Here is a 17,453-nt window from a genome sequence, read left to right as displayed (position 1 = left end):
TTATTGATCAACTAATATAAAAAAAAAAGAACACATGATATAATTAACTCAAGCCAAGGGTATTTCAGCTCATCCTGCATATTCCCTTGGAGTACAGCAACCAGAAAAAAATACAAAAAAACATAAAAAAATAACTCAGTAACTCACTACTCATCCCAAATTTACGCTCTGGATCAAAACAACATGAATCATTGCAGAATTTTATTCTTTAAAGCTGAAGTTAAAACGAGCTCTAGATGCAAGCAAAAAGTCCCCTTTGGGGCGACTAAGCTGTAATGGCTGACAGCCCAAACCTCTTTCTTTATAGAAAAATCATATATTTTTCATCACAGTGAGGCTTTGAACCCAAGCGTGGGGGATCATTTCAATGGACTTCTAAAGAGTCTTGGTGTCACCAGAGAGTGGCATTGAGCTGATGTGGGCCCCTGAGCAGGTTACACTGAAAACTCTGCACTGATACAAATTTGAACAGTAAAAACAAACGCACAAATCAATGATTTTATAGTATTACAAGCTGCACTGTTGTTATATATGAACACTCATTCATACAGCAGTCAAATATATGAGAAAAACACAGATTTTTCTCATTTTAGTTTCACATTTGGGTCCTTCCTCCCAACCCCAATGGGAAATCATTACTTCCAGCCTTCTAAATATGCATATGATTAATTATGCATCTTGTTATCACTGGCTAATCTGCATAGGACTCTCATGTATAAAGTCCCTCTCATTACCATTCAGAAGGCCATCTCACAGGTGTGCTGAGTAAATATACAACACACAGTAGCTGATCAAAATGCACACACACACAAAAAAAACAAGCTAATAAACGGGGCCGGAGTTGCACACACACTTGTATATTCAAACATACAGACATGTTCAAACAAGCACGGACACACAAGCGTGCTCTCTCAAGTGTATAGACTCCCAGAAACTTGCACACATGCACACCTAGAGAAGGAGAGTGGACACCCACCAAGAAGCAGACACATTATGCAACCCCACTGACAGAAGGTCCAGGTTTCCCTCGTACTGGTGGCAGGTTGGGCTGTGCCAACTCATTAAGAACGCAGCTGGCCATAAGGCTTAGAGTGGGTAAGACTACAGCGGCCCTCAGACGGGTGTCTGATTAAATTTCCACACAATGCTCAAGAATATAAAAAGCTCACTGTGGCATGTATGCGTCTTCAATATATGAAACCTTCTTTAAACTGCAGCTTCATTTGACAGAGGCAAATTAAGCATCTGTACTTTACTGGATCTTATTATGCATGTTGAAAATTCAGAGGAAGTTGTTTCCACTGTGAATGCTAATTTATGTTTGCAGTACTGGCAGCTAGCTGGCAATTTACAACAAGTTTGTCCAGTTAAGAGGGTAAAATTGACTTGGAATATTGGTACAAGCAAACATACTTGCTTTAAGTAAGAGTTTTAGGATAAGAAAACAGAAATGTTCTTGCACGTGGCACATTGTTGGCTTTCTTTCTACTCACCATGCACATTTTTCTGGACACAGTTAATATGTTTTACAAAAAAGGTTGATTCTTTACCTTGTTTTCACATTAAAAAATGAACGTTCACACTTTATTACCTCCACCAAGGAGATTTTGATTTCGGTTTAGTTTGTTTGTCAGCAGGATTATGGGAAAACTACTGGCCCAAATTCCATGAAACGTGCTGGAAGGGTGTAGCATGGGCCAAGGAAGAATCCTTTAAATTTTTAAGTGGATCCGAATAGCAGGGCTTAAACACAAATGATTTTTCAATGTCGTTAACACTGCGAGATGCACTACATCTTTCAATCCAGCAGATGGTAGTAAAGTTCAACAGTGACAAAACATAGCCAATTGTAGAAATATGATGACTCCATATCACAATCCACAGTAACAGTAATAATTTTGGTTAATTATGAAGCTTTTTTGGGGGGAAATATATCCACACACAGGCCTATATATTGGTTGTGGCTACAGACTGGTCTTGGTGCAGGTCTGCGCTCTCCAAGTGCCTTATAGTTTGTAAATGTTTTGTTTTTCTGTGTGAAAAAATATCATTTTTTGTTTTTACTGAGCCTACAAACACAGGAAAATTGTAGATTAATTATTGGCTTAAGCTTCATTCAAATGCTAAAAATGGAAAGGGAAAAATAAAGGGACTCACTCAGGTTCCATTTTAGTCCAGTCGTGATTGTTTGGCAGGGTCCACCTACTGGAATGAGACTGCACCAATCACCCTCCAGGCCTGTGTTCACCTCCAGTCTGTGGCTGCCCTGCAAAAACACAGCATGAATGTGAGTGTTTGCGTGTATGTGTGTGTGTTTGCCAGAGTCGATGACAGGTGGAAACAATAGGATAGAAAAAAAAAATTAAAAGAGAAAACAAATGTGGAGCAAGACTTCTTCAACTTTCCCAGCCCCAAATGAGAAGCTGAGCCTCTCCGCCCAGGGACCAAGGCTCATTAAAATAAATGATTGCTCTTGTCAATGCTGCAACCCATTTTCAGTCCCTGCTCACACTTAAAAAGAATACCTTGCCATTTTGAATTATAGTCCATTTTACTGTGTGTCACGGGGAGTCAAAAGATTTTTGTACTGACACCTCAAAAGTGTAACAACCAGCTTTTCACTTGAAGAGCAGTTAGCAGTTGTACAATTATGAATACTTCACTTGACGTAAATGTGCAGTGTATACTATAGCACATTCTATTAGCTTAGAATAAAGATATGCTGGTGAGGGAGGATGGTTGACTTTGTTAAGGAGTATTTTTTAATAGTGTGTGAGGGACAGATGAATAAATGTTTTTTTTTGAGGTACAGTAAAACCTTTTTATGCAGTGCTTTACAAAAAAAATAAATATGAACAACATTTCAAAAAGTCACTGTATCCCTTTGAGAAACTAGAGCATAGAGAGAAAAAAAAGCATCACACAGTGTAGGTGCAAGGTAGTGTCAGACTCTTCAGGCTGAATAATGACGGTGCTCTGAATGTACTGGTTATAATAAAATGTGATGCTGGAGTGTAAAAAGGTCAAAACAAAGTTTCTCCCATTCACAGCACACAAAAAAAGATACAAAGAAACACCTCAATCTCATTACAGCTTATACACAGGTATTTGGCGAGGGAACATTGCATCTGCAGAAACTGTGGAATTCAATAATCACTATGAACACTTTGAATATCTGCAGGCTACAAGTGCCATGTATGCTCAAACTGCCATACACCCAAGCATAAGTTCAAAGACAAAAAGCACTGACAGCCAGATCAGTCATCTGAAAGGATCATACAGACAAAGACAAAGACAGCAAAGAAAGGCACACTCAATTAAGAGTTTGAAATCTTCAAAGTGTGACATGTTTAAAGCAGAGTTTTCCTTTGCTGGGCTTCCTGGAGCTGCGGAGCCAGGGGGAAGGAATAATGGGAAAATTCTAAGCGTTGGAGCGTTTGGTGTTCAGGAAACATCCCCGAGGTTGTATTCTATACATAAACACAGTCTCTTTGTGTAAGTGTGTCAGAGTGAGAGTGTGTGAGGAACAGAGAGAAGGGAAAACAAATGCATGTGCACCTGCAGACGAACACACACACGTGTGATCGACTCGGGAGCAATGCACCTTTTTCTGGTTAGGTTGAAGATGAAACTCTATTTACATGTTATCAATGCTACCAATCAGAGTGGACAAGCTTGCAGTTGTGTGATATGCAAACAGGCTTATGTCCACAGTGATAACAGAAAATTAGGAATAAGAAACATACAACAACACTAAGTCTAAAGCCATAATAGCAGCTCTGTGAGGCTGTACTAAAGCACAGGTGCTTTGAGGCAAATGCTAGCATCAGCATGCTAACATGCTCACAATGACAATGGTGACACACTGATGTTAAAGCAGGTGTAACGTTTTCCAAATTCATCATCGTATCCACTTTAGTGGGAGATGTAAAAGGTATTTAACAGCACAGTAAGGCATATTCATAAATGTTTTTTTCCAAAGTGTAGCATCAATAAGTAATGTGGCATTAAAGTTGTTATGTAAAGTAATTATTATCAAATGACCCTGCGTTAAATCACATCCCTTTGTGGAGGTCCATCATGGTCGAAGTGAGCATGGAGCCCACACTGTAACAAACTGAAATATTATCGCATTTTTTGGAAAACAAAAAGCGATTCCAGAGAGAAGCAGACAGAGGGGTCTACAGTCTGTGTTTAAGGATATATACAGGACGTCAAACTCACTCAACAGCAAAAACTATGATATAATGAAGATAGAAGCTAAAGCCTAATGTACAGATCACAGTGTAAAAGTGAACCACCACATCACTGCTGATCGCCACAGAAGACAATGAATATAAAGGGAAACTTTGCTGGTATTGAACCAGCTGTGTGGCATCACAGTGTGTGCAGTTGAACAGTGTTTGGCTAGCCCTGTGTCGCCGCCAGCACCTGGACCTCCACCACTGGACGGGCAGGGAGCTCCAGGGGAGGCCAAACCACATTCATCTGCACAGACTGTGATGACACACAGCTGGTTGAATATCAGCAAAGTTTCCCTGCTTCCCTTCACTGGTTCCTGTACAGCAGGGTCGGTCTTTGTTTCACTGTTATAATCATTATGCAGCAAAAGTAGCATGTGTATAAATTCAGTGGCTAACTACTACTACTACTACTACTTTTCTTTATGTATAGAAGTACATAGTGAAAATGACAAATGAAGGAAATCTGAACCTGAAACCTCTCCAGGTAACGAGTATCATTAATACACGACATGCCCCAGGCACAATATTTAGCTTGAAAAACACAGCTTGAAAATGAAGAATATCTTAAGCAATTGCATTAGAGTGTATGGAGCACAGCAGTGATGTTGTCAGACCCTTGACTGAGCTGGCTGATGCAACGCTAGGTTTGGCCAGTCTGCATTCAAGGGGCAGAACTTAGCGAAGGGCCAATTGGTCCTGTCTGTAAAAGTTCTCTCTGCTGAGACACTTCTGAGCATGCCATTGGGTTTCAGTGTGGATGCTGTTCTACATCTGACCCTTACTCTCTGAAGCAACATGCTATCTTGGTTTATTAAAAGAAAGGGCATTAAAGACTTTCAAGGTAAGATTTGAGTTTTATAAACAAAGTTAAGACTTATCTATTTGCCTTACATTTATTACTGTACTGTCTGTTCTGTACTGTTTCAGCACAGAACAGACTTGGGCCAGTTTTTTTAGCTCATGTTTGTATTTATATTACATTTGAATGCCACATTGTTGCTAACTTGGGATGACTTAACATACCAAAGGTATCACACTTTATCATTTAAATCAGCCCTTGCCCTGACAAGTTTCACTCCTCAAAAGGGCATCAGGTAAACAAGCTCGTACATTTGACCTGAAGTGAGTGCACTTACAGAATGATTTATGGCACGGATCGGGCTGACACAGCGCTGTGCATTGCCTGTCCCACAACACAGAGAGCAGGTTTTCTCAAGTATCATCAGGAGCCGGCATACTAACTTGAGTAAATGTGGCTCTGCGTGGCCCTTGTGACAGAGACTCAATAGAGCAGACGACAAGAGAAAAACCAACAAACAGATGAAGGCAGAACAAATTATTATTATTTTTTTACATTGAAATTGGGTAAATTTAGCATCACCTTGAGACCTAGACTGATTAAAACATCCTCGTGTCGTGTAGGGACCCAGAATAAACAAGCCTGCAGCCCTTGCAGTGTCCCTGCCTATAATTTAATAAAAGACATGAGAATTATGCAATGCCCAGAGCCAGCTATAGAAACACAAAATTTCTGCATATTTCCCACAGAAAGCATAAAAACACTGTGGCACTGCATCTGACAAACAAAAGCTAAAACAAACATACACAACCCTGATTAAATCACAGCATGTGTGTGACTTAGACATGAACTGATTTACTCAGGAATGAAGAAGCATGTCTCCCTAATTCTCTAAAATGTGCATGTTTAATGGGATATTGCATATTTAAGTAGCTATAAGGGTACGAGCTATGTTTCAGGTGACAAAGTCCCCATAAATTTGAAAAATGGACATAACTGGCAATTTACCTCTGGTCTTAATTTGCTGTGTGCGTGTGTTTGTGTTAGATTGTGTACAGAACATGAACAACCGTGTATGTATTGATTGTGCCACCAAATTCCGAAGCTGAGCACGTAACAAGGCCGTGATTGCATGGAATACGGGTGGTGAGGATATTTGGCAAAAGTTGTAAACACTTCAATTACAGATGTAACTTGAACAAATAGCACCAGGTCTTTCGAAGGTTGCGTTCACCTTCATGTACAGGCGTCTGCGTTCATCAGTCGCTGGCGAATTGGAGCTGCGTTGACAAACGAGCTTAATTTACCCTCACTGAAGTAAGATTAATTGGAGGTGTCGAGGTATGAAGCAGCAAATGACAATGCGCCTTTGGAATAATGACAAGAAGCAGGGAGGGAGTGCATGAGAGAAAGGTTTACTTAACGAATTACAAGGTGTCATCAGGAAGTGTGACAGTTAGTTGTTTGTCCTGAAGATCCTGCAAATAAACAACACAGGGGAGAGGAGAAAAAAAAAGAGGAAGAGAAAAGAGCAGTGTGTGTCCCAAATGACGTCTGCTCAGCCCACTTGTAAACTCAATCAACTGAGGAGCATGAGAAAGTGGCTGGCATTGAGGGAAAAACAATTTGGTAGCATCAAAAGGAACTCTCTCTCTCATGCATGACAGCAAATTGGGGCACCATAAGAGCAGAGGAGTGTGTATGTGTGTGTGGTGTGGGGGGGGTGTCTTGAAGTGATTACTTAACAAAGAAACAAAGTGTTCAACACTCCAATCAAGGTGGAAGCAGTGCAAGGGAAAGAACATCTTTGAGAGAGAACATAAAATGAAGACAAGGATTGGGAGAAGGGTTATTAGAGGTAACAGAGTGTTAGTCCAGTGTGGTGTTGTCTGCCTGAGTGTGTAGGTTTTATATGCAACCTCAGATACAGCCATAATAAGTCCACCTTCACCTTGATGAAAAGTAAATAACTGGCACACTAAAAATTCAAGGATGGATGCAGCAACCTGCTTGTAAATGCTATAACGGCAGTCTTTAGCTGTATTTCACTACACCTGTGGCCATGGCCAATATGTGTTTATAACACACTCACGGGACGGAGCAGGTATGCCAGGCTGGTCTCCTGTATGATCAACAGGGGGAGTGGTGTCATGGTCAAAGCGTGGAAGAGGGTCTCAACTGATGCCATTGTCTGGTCAAATCTGCCAGCCAGACCTCCCAGTGTCACTATGGCATCCACCTGGAGAGACAAGCAGAACTAATAAGACACAGAGAAATGCCACGGACCGGTTTCTTTGGCAGGATGTTGTTATTTGTTTCAATGAAGAAAAGTGACAGCAGATGTGGCTACAGAAAAACAAGGGTGAAGAAACAAACTTTAAAAACGTGTTAAAAATGCATCTTTATCTTAACGTATTGCTCAGAGAAAGTGTGTAAAATAAAGCACAACTAGAAAAATTGGCAACTTTTCCTCCAAAATACAACCACATACTGTAGGTAATTTTTTCAAGCAGGGATTACAACCCATATTGTCAGGCAGCTAGCTCTAGTGGCTGTGGTAATTATGACGGGAGAAAAGGAGGAAGTCAGTGACGTAGTACAAAGAGAGAGAAAGTCAAATTAAGGAGGGATGAAGAGGAACTGGATGGGTCAAACAAACACAGGACTTTCACCCAGTAGACGGATGTTTGTGTCTCATGTGAAACCAAAAGTCAACTTGGAGTTATTTTAAACAAAATGTGACGTAGTACTTTGTGATGAGGGTGACTTCTTTCAAATGCGATATGTCACCTGACATTACCTTAATGACAAATATGTACACTTTTTTTTAAGCCAAATCATAATTTTTTTTTTGAAAAACAAACAAACAAAAAAACACATAGTTTGGGGACAGCTGCAACTGTTTGATAAAGTTAACCATGTGTTTAAAAGTGTGACTGTCAATGGTCATAATCTCCTAAAACCCTGTGTCCTCAAATGGACACAAAATGGACATCACATTTTGGGTGTGCTTGACCCTGTACTTGATTCTACTTGACTCAGACCTGTTGTCCTCGTTCGTGGACACTTTTTTGTGCCATCTAGTGGTAGTAAGACCACAATACACTAATCAATGTAAAAAAAAAAAAAGGCTGCAGCAGATCCTGATACAAAAGTGGACAACACCTGATCATATTTTAAGGTTGAAAGAGATTAATTAATCTGACACTGACACTTCATTTTGCCCAATCCCAATAGCGGTGGCTACAGTAGTCTCCCTAGCTTGGCGAGCTGTGGATTTCATATCCAAAAAGGGAAAAGTTTTGGAAGAAAACAGAATTTAATTGTGTGTGAAGAGATTTGTTTGCTTTTACCGCTGTTCCACTTAATCATATAGAGTTCACTGCAGTGAGCTTCAAAACATATTAATGAAGGCTCATTTAGAGTAATGTTGACAGGCTAATTAAAATTTAACAAGCTGTGTTACCTTCATTATAAGGCTTAATATGTTATTTTTGGTCAAAATGGCTCTTTTAATAGTGAAGGTTGCCAACCCCTGTCCTTGATAGACTATCACGGGGCTGACACATATAGACAGACAACCATTTATGCTCACATTCACACCTATGGGCAATTTAAAGTCGCCTATTAACCTGTCCTGTATGTCTTTGGATTGTGGGAGGAAGCCGGAGTACCCGTAGAAAACCCACATTGACATGGGGAAAATTCCACACAGAAAGGCTGTGAGCCAACAGAGCCAACCACTGCACCGCTGTGCTGCCATTGTTTGTTTCTTTTTGTACCATACCATAAATCTAGACACTGTAGTTTATTTTTCTGATTACCTGTTTTACATCTTCAGAAGGATCTACTGAACCTGAGCGCCACACACAAGCTGAGGAAGTCAGGAAATAATGAGAGACAAACTAACGCATTACCAGTTTCAGTATTTTTTATAGGATTTGTTGACAATAACATAAATGGAGAATATTGCCTGCTTTTTAATTTAACAAAGAAACAAAAAGCACAGCAACAAATGCCACTGGGACAAGTAAACATCAAAATAAAGAAACAAGCAAGGACACGGGGCTTTGAGAAAGAACTGAGATGGAGGACAGATAAACAATCAGTGGCAGATCATAGAGTGAATAAGTAAGCTAAGTGGATTTCTGAACTAATACCATTTTCTGCCGTCTCAGAGCTAAAATAAGGTTCTTCTTAACTTTGAGCCAGCAGTTCTCTTAAATACAATATTTACAGCTCTCAGCAGTTATATCCTTATACAAAGTCCCCGAGCAGTCAAGCACCAGTGCTGACAGCCTTAAAACCCAACAGAGTCTAGAGGGCAGAGGTGCTTTCAGAGGCTGACGACTGACAGTCACACCAGCACAGAAAATGAACCAAATACCATCAATCACACTCACTTCACTTCAATGTTTCCACTTCAACCACATACTGCAAATAAATAAATCAGCAAACAGAATGAAAGAGGTAGACTCACTTTCTATTACCGTTGCTAATGCCGGCAGCAGCTAAACATTAGAGGCAGACACATCAGCAGCCAATAATCATGTACGCTTAACTTCTCTGGCTTCTTACTTTGAGAATCCACCACTCTTACCACTAAAGCTTCTAATTAGACAGATCAGACTGGCTACATTTACTACTATAACAGATGGGTGAGCAACAGCAGTGTCACTAAAATGCCTCATTTTCCCTTTAGTACTTCAACAACGTGCCATCACCTCAGTGTATTCAACATTTTCCAAAAAGGCGAAAGAGCTCAGATCAAACTTGTGCCGGACTGTAGCTCCTTACTGTACACAATGGCGACGGACAATGTACCGAACTGAATGTATCGTAACTAACTATCCGCCTCAGGCAATAGAGTTGAAACAAAACTAAGTGCTGAGAGATTGAGGTTATTTCAACATCTGGCTGACGCCCCCACATGCAGAGGCTTCGCCTAAACTGTAAACAACACTTGGTAAACAAACTCCCCTCAGGGAGAGAAAGAAGGAGCAGGAGATAGAGAGGTTATGAAAAAGAAAAAAGGAAAATGTTGCAATCAGAAACTTTTGTGTGATTTAATAAAAATTACAAATATATATATATATATATATATATATATATATATGGAATTCACTGCATTAACCTACACAAAGAATGAAATATGAAAAAAAAGAAACACTGCCTCACGGTTGTGTGCCTCTGCCTACCAGTCGAGTTGCAGACTGCAGCCATGTCTGTCCAGGCTTATGTAATATATGTAGTGCAGACTTTGAAGGCATTTAATAAAAGGTAGGAAGTATATTTTTTGCCGAACTGGATGCTTCACACACATATTTAAACCTGGCAGCACAGAAGATCTGCTCATTTAGCACAGATTCAAGGTGAGCACTTAAGATTAGTGTCACTAATTCAGTATCTGACCAAATGTCTCCCCCTTTGTTACTGAAATATGGTGTTACATGATGGCCAGAACAGTATGATGTCACAGTGAAGCTGACCTCTGATCTTCTGGATACAAAACATCATCACTTCATGATTTTACCCTATTAGACATTTGTGTCAAATTTTGAGTATGAGCTCTTGCGTTATGCCCCAAAAGATGCATTTTGAGCTCACAATGACCTTTGACATTTGGCGACCAGAATCTGACCTGTTCATCGTTGGGTTTAAGTGGTCGTTTGTGCCAAGAGTGGTACAGATGGACAGACGAACAACCTGAAAACACAATGCCTCCGGCCATGGCTGCCACTGGCGTAGAGGCATAACAAAACCAACAAAGCATTAGCAGTAGTTTTCGGACTTCTGTACCATCTGTGGCTCTCAGCCCTGAGCTCAATCATTCCTACAATGATGTAAATCTTTAAAAACAGGTCACAAATATAAAGTTCATTCAAAAAAAAGAGGCTTTGTCATTTCCTAAAATAGCTGGGACTGTAGTTTTTAGAATTTGTTGCTTGAACTGGAGGAAACAGCACATTTGTTGGGGGCTATCTTCAACAATGTGTCTGTGGCACAGAAGAATATGGCTGTACAATCCAATATGGACCAATATATAAATTAAATGATCAGTGATCTAATGTCATTGATGCAAAGTGAAACATCGATTTATATTGTCATAATAGGATACGCCATTACGCTAAGTTATTTACTCGGGAATACATCATTAGTGTGGACATATTTCCGACTATGGAGAAAATACAAGTTAACAGACGAATAAAACGCCGTATGTAAAATGGTGTTACAAGATAAAACAGATGTACGTGCCTGGACGGGCATCCCACTCCTTTAACTTCTCACTACAGCAACATTAGCTGCTCTGTTTCAACAATGTTCAGCTGAAAAGATGTGCACACAGGCTGAAATTCAACTGTGCTGCTCTGTCAGGAGATGCAGTGACTTAAACTTACGGTGAGTAAGAAAATGTATAGATAAGACATGTAATTAGTTAAGTTATGAATGGAGGAAAGCCCGCTAGCTGCTAGGCTAATTTATGCAATGTAAACATGCTTGAGCTGATAATGGGTGACTAGCAAAAACCAATTAACATGTCTATGAACCCTGACAGTTATTAGTGAGCTGAAATGTATACCTATGTTAAATGATATTGATGTTAATCCATATTTTATGGCTGCTTGGAGAAGTTTGCCTTGGTCAAATATCATGGTTTGGGTTAAAATGAAAACATTTCCTTTCATGTGTGTCAGTGGAGTCACTTTAAAGTAAACTTTACTGCACTTATTATTTATGTGTTGTTTTTATCTTTTATGGCCAAAAGTAAAATAGAAAGGGGAGGCAGGTTCAGTCTGGAACTGACTGTGTTAAATGGGCAGATAACATTGTCTCATATCAACTGCAGGCACCTGAATCCCATCCAATCAAAATCATATTGTGGTAGACTTTGTAATGTTGTCAAATAACGTATTGTCCAAATAATCAATATAATATTGTTTTGTGAAGAAACTGGGGATTTACACCCCTACAGAGGAACAAGCTGTATCAGGCTTTGGCTATGGAGACGAAATTTAAGTTCGTAGGATCAATTCTTGTTGGCTTTGCTCCTTTAATCAGTTTTCATACTACTTTTCTATACAACAGAATGCCCTGAAGGGACCAAAGCTGCTTCCTGAGGTAGGGATGAGAGAGGAGTGGAGGGATCAGATCAATAGTGCACAGTATCAGTGAACACTATCAGTCAGTTCAAAATTCACAGCAAGTCGCCGAAGCCAGGCGACAGAAAACCTCAAAGACAGCAAACAAAGCTGAAAGAGAACAAGGCGCGATGACTCGAGAGAAAAAAACGACGCTGTATTGTGTTTCAGCGCCTGATGACACACTCGCTTGCTCAATCTTCCGCTTCCCATCACACTTCTGTTGTGTCCGCTACGCATATCAAACCCCAAATAACAGTTCGAATTTTTATGTGTCCCTATTTCATGTTTGTTTACTAAAAACAAAAAACAAAAAAACAAACGGGGCAAGGAGAATCTCACGACTGAATGAAGAGAATCTAACAAGCTGGCTCGGCAGATCCGGCCGTACTCTCTGATTGGCTGGGGGAGCCGGAGCGAGCAACGCTGGCTCGGAGATCAACACAAAAACTCATATCCATTTATTGGGTATGATGAACAGATAACCAGAGAAAGAGAGACGCAAATGAAAACAGTAGTGCTGCTTACGCCTGCAACAGTGGAGCACGGAGAGAGGAGCTAACTAGGACAGAGCTGCGAGGAGACAGACAAGCGCACACACACACACACACACACACACACACTTCAACAAGTCCATACACAAACGGATGTAAACAGGTACCTAATGCTCACACACACACACACACACACACACACACAAACGAGCCTTTCACAAAACAGACAGGCACATACACACACAGACACACTTTGAGACGTAAACACACACACATATATAAATATATATATGCACACAAACAAACACATACTCATCCACCCACCATAATCCTCTGATACCATTCTTTGGGATTTCACCCAACACAATACGAGATAAATTCTCTAAATCGAGCGCTAAGCTGTGTGGAGGAAAACATTCAGGGGCTAATATGTTGAATCTTAAACAGCCTGAGCAGCAGCACAATGCTCTGTAATCTGCAAATCACCGTTATTATTTCATCCGTGAGTTTAATTCATTTAAACAGGCTAAGTGGATGGAAATTAGCGAAGGTGAGCAAAAGAGAAAATGACAAGCCGCGATATTGAATCATTAAAAAAGTTCTGCTTTTATATAACCTACTCCTATTCACAAAATGTTGAAGGGAACACAAGTTCAAATAAGAGTCATAGTGGGTAAAGAAAAATGGAAAAATCCTGGTAAACAAACTAAAAAGTCATCATCAGCAACTCTTAGAGAACGTCAAAAACTGATTGCCAGGCTACTATCTCTCGCGGGCAGACAGACGGACAAACACTCAGTTCAAAGGCAGAGTAAATATTAGCCAGGCCGTGAAAAAAAAGGCCCGTAGAGAGGAAGGACAAAAGTATATCCTCTCTTAAAGGCCGACACAAAAAACAAAGTGAACGTGCACAGTGTGGTAACACGTGTGCATACTGTCGGAGATGAAGTGCATTTTTGTGTGTCTGCAAGCGTCTTCTCCGTAGTCTTTCATCAGCTTGGAGAGGTGAAGTGATTGGGGCACTCGCCAGTGATTGTGGCAACACTCTGCATGCTGCTTAGAAAAATTCTAATGATGGAGAAAGAGCGACAGAGAAGGGAAGAGGGCAGATAGATAAATACAAAACACCATTCTGTGACATACATACTTAGGTCAATTGGTTGAAATTATGGAAATAAGACATATAACGTTTGTTAGATTATAGATTTTTTTCTCATGTGCAATCCAGCTGACATTTAGAGAATCAGAATGGGAATCGAGTCAATCTCTGGATCAGATCTCTGTGTGTCTGGCTCTTAAGCAGCTGGCTGGGCAGCAGCTTCGCTCTGGCTGGCAGCTCATTTTGGAGCTTTGGATATCAGGTTGTTAGAAAATACTTTACACTTTGAAAAGATCACAACAAAAGTAAAGTATTTCATTTTGAATCTGGCAAACCACAAAGAGCCCGTTGCATTTTGATGAGTAGGTGTAAACGTGGCTAATATTATTCTAATGATATTTTCCAGCACTCATTTCTTCAGGGAATGTTGAGTGAGCATGCGTGTTGTTTTCCAGCGGCACGCCATTTCATATTCATACGCCCACACGCGCTTGCACCTCGGATCTGCCCGCAGTCAACCACAGCCCAACACTATTGACCTCTGAACAGCTCATCTTAAATACCTGAGGACTGAATGCCTTGCTTAAGGGCTCTAAACTCTCAGAGGCTGAGGCAGAGGAGAGCTTTACTTATTCATTTTACCCAGCGCTACAACTACTGCTAGTCATTTTAACAATAATAAGATTAATAAGAAGAACACACTTTTTAAAACAATGTTTCTGACAGTGATATGCCCCGAAAGCCACTGCTAATGGCCAAGAAATAGTCCAACACATAACCCTTGTAAAGCATTGTTGTTTGTTCATTTCAGTTTTGGTAAGGGTTTAGCAAACAATATATAATGTGTGAACTCATGAGCTTTAGAAATGCTTTTCTTACTTTGGACAGAGCTAGCTGCTTTTTCTCTGCATCTAAGCTAAGCTAACCCACACCAAAGATTTGCAACAAGACAAGTTGAAACAGGCAACTACTTGCAATGCGCCGCTCTGCAACGATAAAAAAAAAACTGCCGGTTCACACCACTGCAACTAGATGAGATGGTGTATCATCGCTATTGAACAACTCTCTGTACTTATGTTCTGATTTGCAGCTTTTCAGGCTCATTTTGTGGCTGAATATAATTTGTAGCTTCTTAAAATATGAATGAGGATAGTGATAGTGAGATACTGGCTACAGCTGCATTTGTAGTAGCGATGAGGCGAAAAATAGAAACAAAACGAGCATCAGATGGACTGTACTCATAATAAATACGCCACAGTATATCAGTAAGCACTGCCAATTAATTAGTCAATGAGAATGTGTGTGTGTGTGTGAGGGGGCATAAGCACATCCAGCGAGCAGCAGCAGCGACCCACCGTTCGACACTGGCACACTGTGAGGACGGAAACAGGGCTCGGCAGGGACGGAGCACCTGCCACAGCATGCGAACACACCGTCTGCAGTCATGTTGACTTCACTACAAGCCTTTTGCCTATAAAAACAGGAAGTTTTTTACATTCTAAAACTAGCTGCCTGTGATTTGACCAGCAGAGTTGCAGGTGACACCATCAGCCAGCTTGAGGCCACTTCACACCGCTGCAACTTTTCTATGCAACGTTCCAAAACAGTTTTGTCTCGTTGCGAATCTTTGGTCTGAACTGGGCTGAACTCTTGGCAAGAAAGCAAATAAGCACATTCAGCAACATCTCAAAACATTCCTTCACCCCTAAATGACCATTTGTGTATCAGTTACTCACCTGGTGTTATGTAGAATTCATGACGACAGCTTTGATTGATTGTTGTTTGTGTTATTGTGTGACATTGATGAATCTGAACTAACCCTTTAAAACAGTAAAGTCACATAACAACACAAACTAACTGATCAAGGCAGTAACAGACCAGCAGCTCCCGTGTTCAGTGAGGTAAAATTGCTGCTGTCGGTGGAGTCTGGCTTTGAAGAGAGCACCTTTAGTTCAGCTCACCATCAGACAGGGTGGTCTGTTTGGGAGGTACTGAGCATAAGACTAGATAAATAAGACTTGATTATACTGTTGTTTGAGAGTTTGTAAACGGATGGTTTGATGTAGTTTCGCTGCTGTTACACAAGGACCCATATGACTTCGATTCATCAAGAATTTTCTCCATTTTTGGATTCTTCGTTCCCTGGAGGCATGCAAGAACAACGTTTTCCTCACAAATTTGATGTAACACAGGATGGGTAATTAACGTACAAACGATTGTTCGGGGGAGTGAAGTGTTTCTTTGACAACAAAAATCCAAGACAAGAATTTTAATTATCTAATGAAACCGTGAAAAGTGTGGCTGGAGTGCTGTGGATGTTTACCTGTAACTTTCGTCTCTGAATCTCCTCCAGCATAATTGCAAGGCACTTGGTGAAGTCTGTTAGATCCTGGTCAGCTGTTTCTATTAGCTTGCAACCCTACGCACAAAGAAAAATGAAAACACGCAACAAGACAAAACAAAACAAAAAGAGAGAAAAAAAAAAAGCACAATCAGATAGATGAACACATACGCAGATAGCAAAACAAAAACCCGGGCAGAGATAAGGGATAGGGGGATAACAAAGCGCAGAAAAACAGAGCAAGATAGAGAGATGGAGGGAGGTATAAATCAGTGTTTTAGTCTTGTCTGGCTGTCTGTGGGCTGTGTTGCTGAATAATGTAGAGGTTCCAGTCAGTGGCCCTAAACTACAGCATCCAGGTAAACAACCATGCTCTGGCTTTCTCTCCCTCTGTCTCCTTCTCTCTCCAATACACTGTCACTTTCCTGCTGAAACACACCAACTTTGTTATCGTGCGCGCGCACACACACACACACACACACACACACACACACACACACACACACACAGTGCAGTCAGTTCACACAAACTTGTTCGCTGTGCTCTGTTTGATCCCATCCATCCTCCCTCCCCTCCCCACCTCTTCCCTCCATCCCTGCTTCCCCTCATCCCCCTCCCTCCCTTGCGGATGCTTTTCTGTTCTCTCCCTTCCATTTATGCAGAATTATTCACCGTTTCCGACAAATCTCTGAAGGAGCGCCTCAAACTTTCCCATTGTTCTGCTCCTTAAGCATTACCATAAAAGTCTGTTCTCTCTCATGGAAAAAAAAAAAGGTATTGCTCATTTTTTTAGGCAACCTGTGTGATATTTGTGAAAAAAGGACTAATATTACAGGCAGCTACAGAGAGAGGGGAAAAGGGTGAGACGGAAAAGGAGGGTGTCACAGCTGAAGGCAACCGATATCGCTGCGTGCGAGTGTGCTTGCGTGCGTTCGTGTGTGTGCGTGGTGAAGTATTGGATCTGCATTTCAAACTGTAAACAGTGTCTATCGGGGGGGGGGGGCTGATCACAGCTGAACACAGCACAGCACAGCACAAAGATCACACAGGCACTACATTTTCCTTCCTCTGAGGTGTGTGTTTCTGTACCCTGTATTTGTTATTTATTGAACCGAGCCTCACCTCTCCTCGCATGTTCTGGTTTGACATTTTGCTTGTTATAAATAACGGGAAGTCCACTTCATAGAACAATTTGCATCTTATCTTCATGACCTTGGAAAGTTTGGTGAAATATGCCAACATGAACGAGTCTCTTGCACAGCTAAGGACCCAGAGGACTCTTATATCTGGAATGAGTTTGTATATAATTCAGATAGAATACATTTACATCTTGTACT

General features: G+C 40.8%; 1 protein-coding gene across 3 annotated transcripts in view; it reads right to left on the bottom strand.

Annotated features, from left to right (window-relative positions):
* Positions 1–17,453, bottom strand: part of tpk1 (thiamin pyrophosphokinase 1) — a 102,924-nt gene that overhangs the window by 32,846 nt on the left and 52,625 nt on the right. For all 3 annotated transcript variants that reach the window (XM_050057263.1, XM_050057264.1, XM_050057262.1), the window contains exons 6-8: positions 16,099–16,194; positions 7,136–7,282; positions 2,158–2,266 (exon numbers count right to left, since the gene is read on the bottom strand). In XM_050057263.1, the coding sequence (XP_049913220.1) occupies positions 2,158–2,266; positions 7,136–7,282; positions 16,099–16,194 (352 nt within the window). The remainder of the gene's footprint in view (positions 1–2,157; positions 2,267–7,135; positions 7,283–16,098; positions 16,195–17,453) is intronic.

This window comes from Epinephelus moara, chromosome 11, assembly GCF_006386435.1.
Source record: "Epinephelus moara isolate mb chromosome 11, YSFRI_EMoa_1.0, whole genome shotgun sequence".
In the NCBI taxonomy this organism is placed as follows: Eukaryota; Metazoa; Chordata; class Actinopteri; order Perciformes; family Serranidae; genus Epinephelus; species Epinephelus moara.
This window is presented reverse-complemented; position numbering and strand designations above follow the sequence as displayed.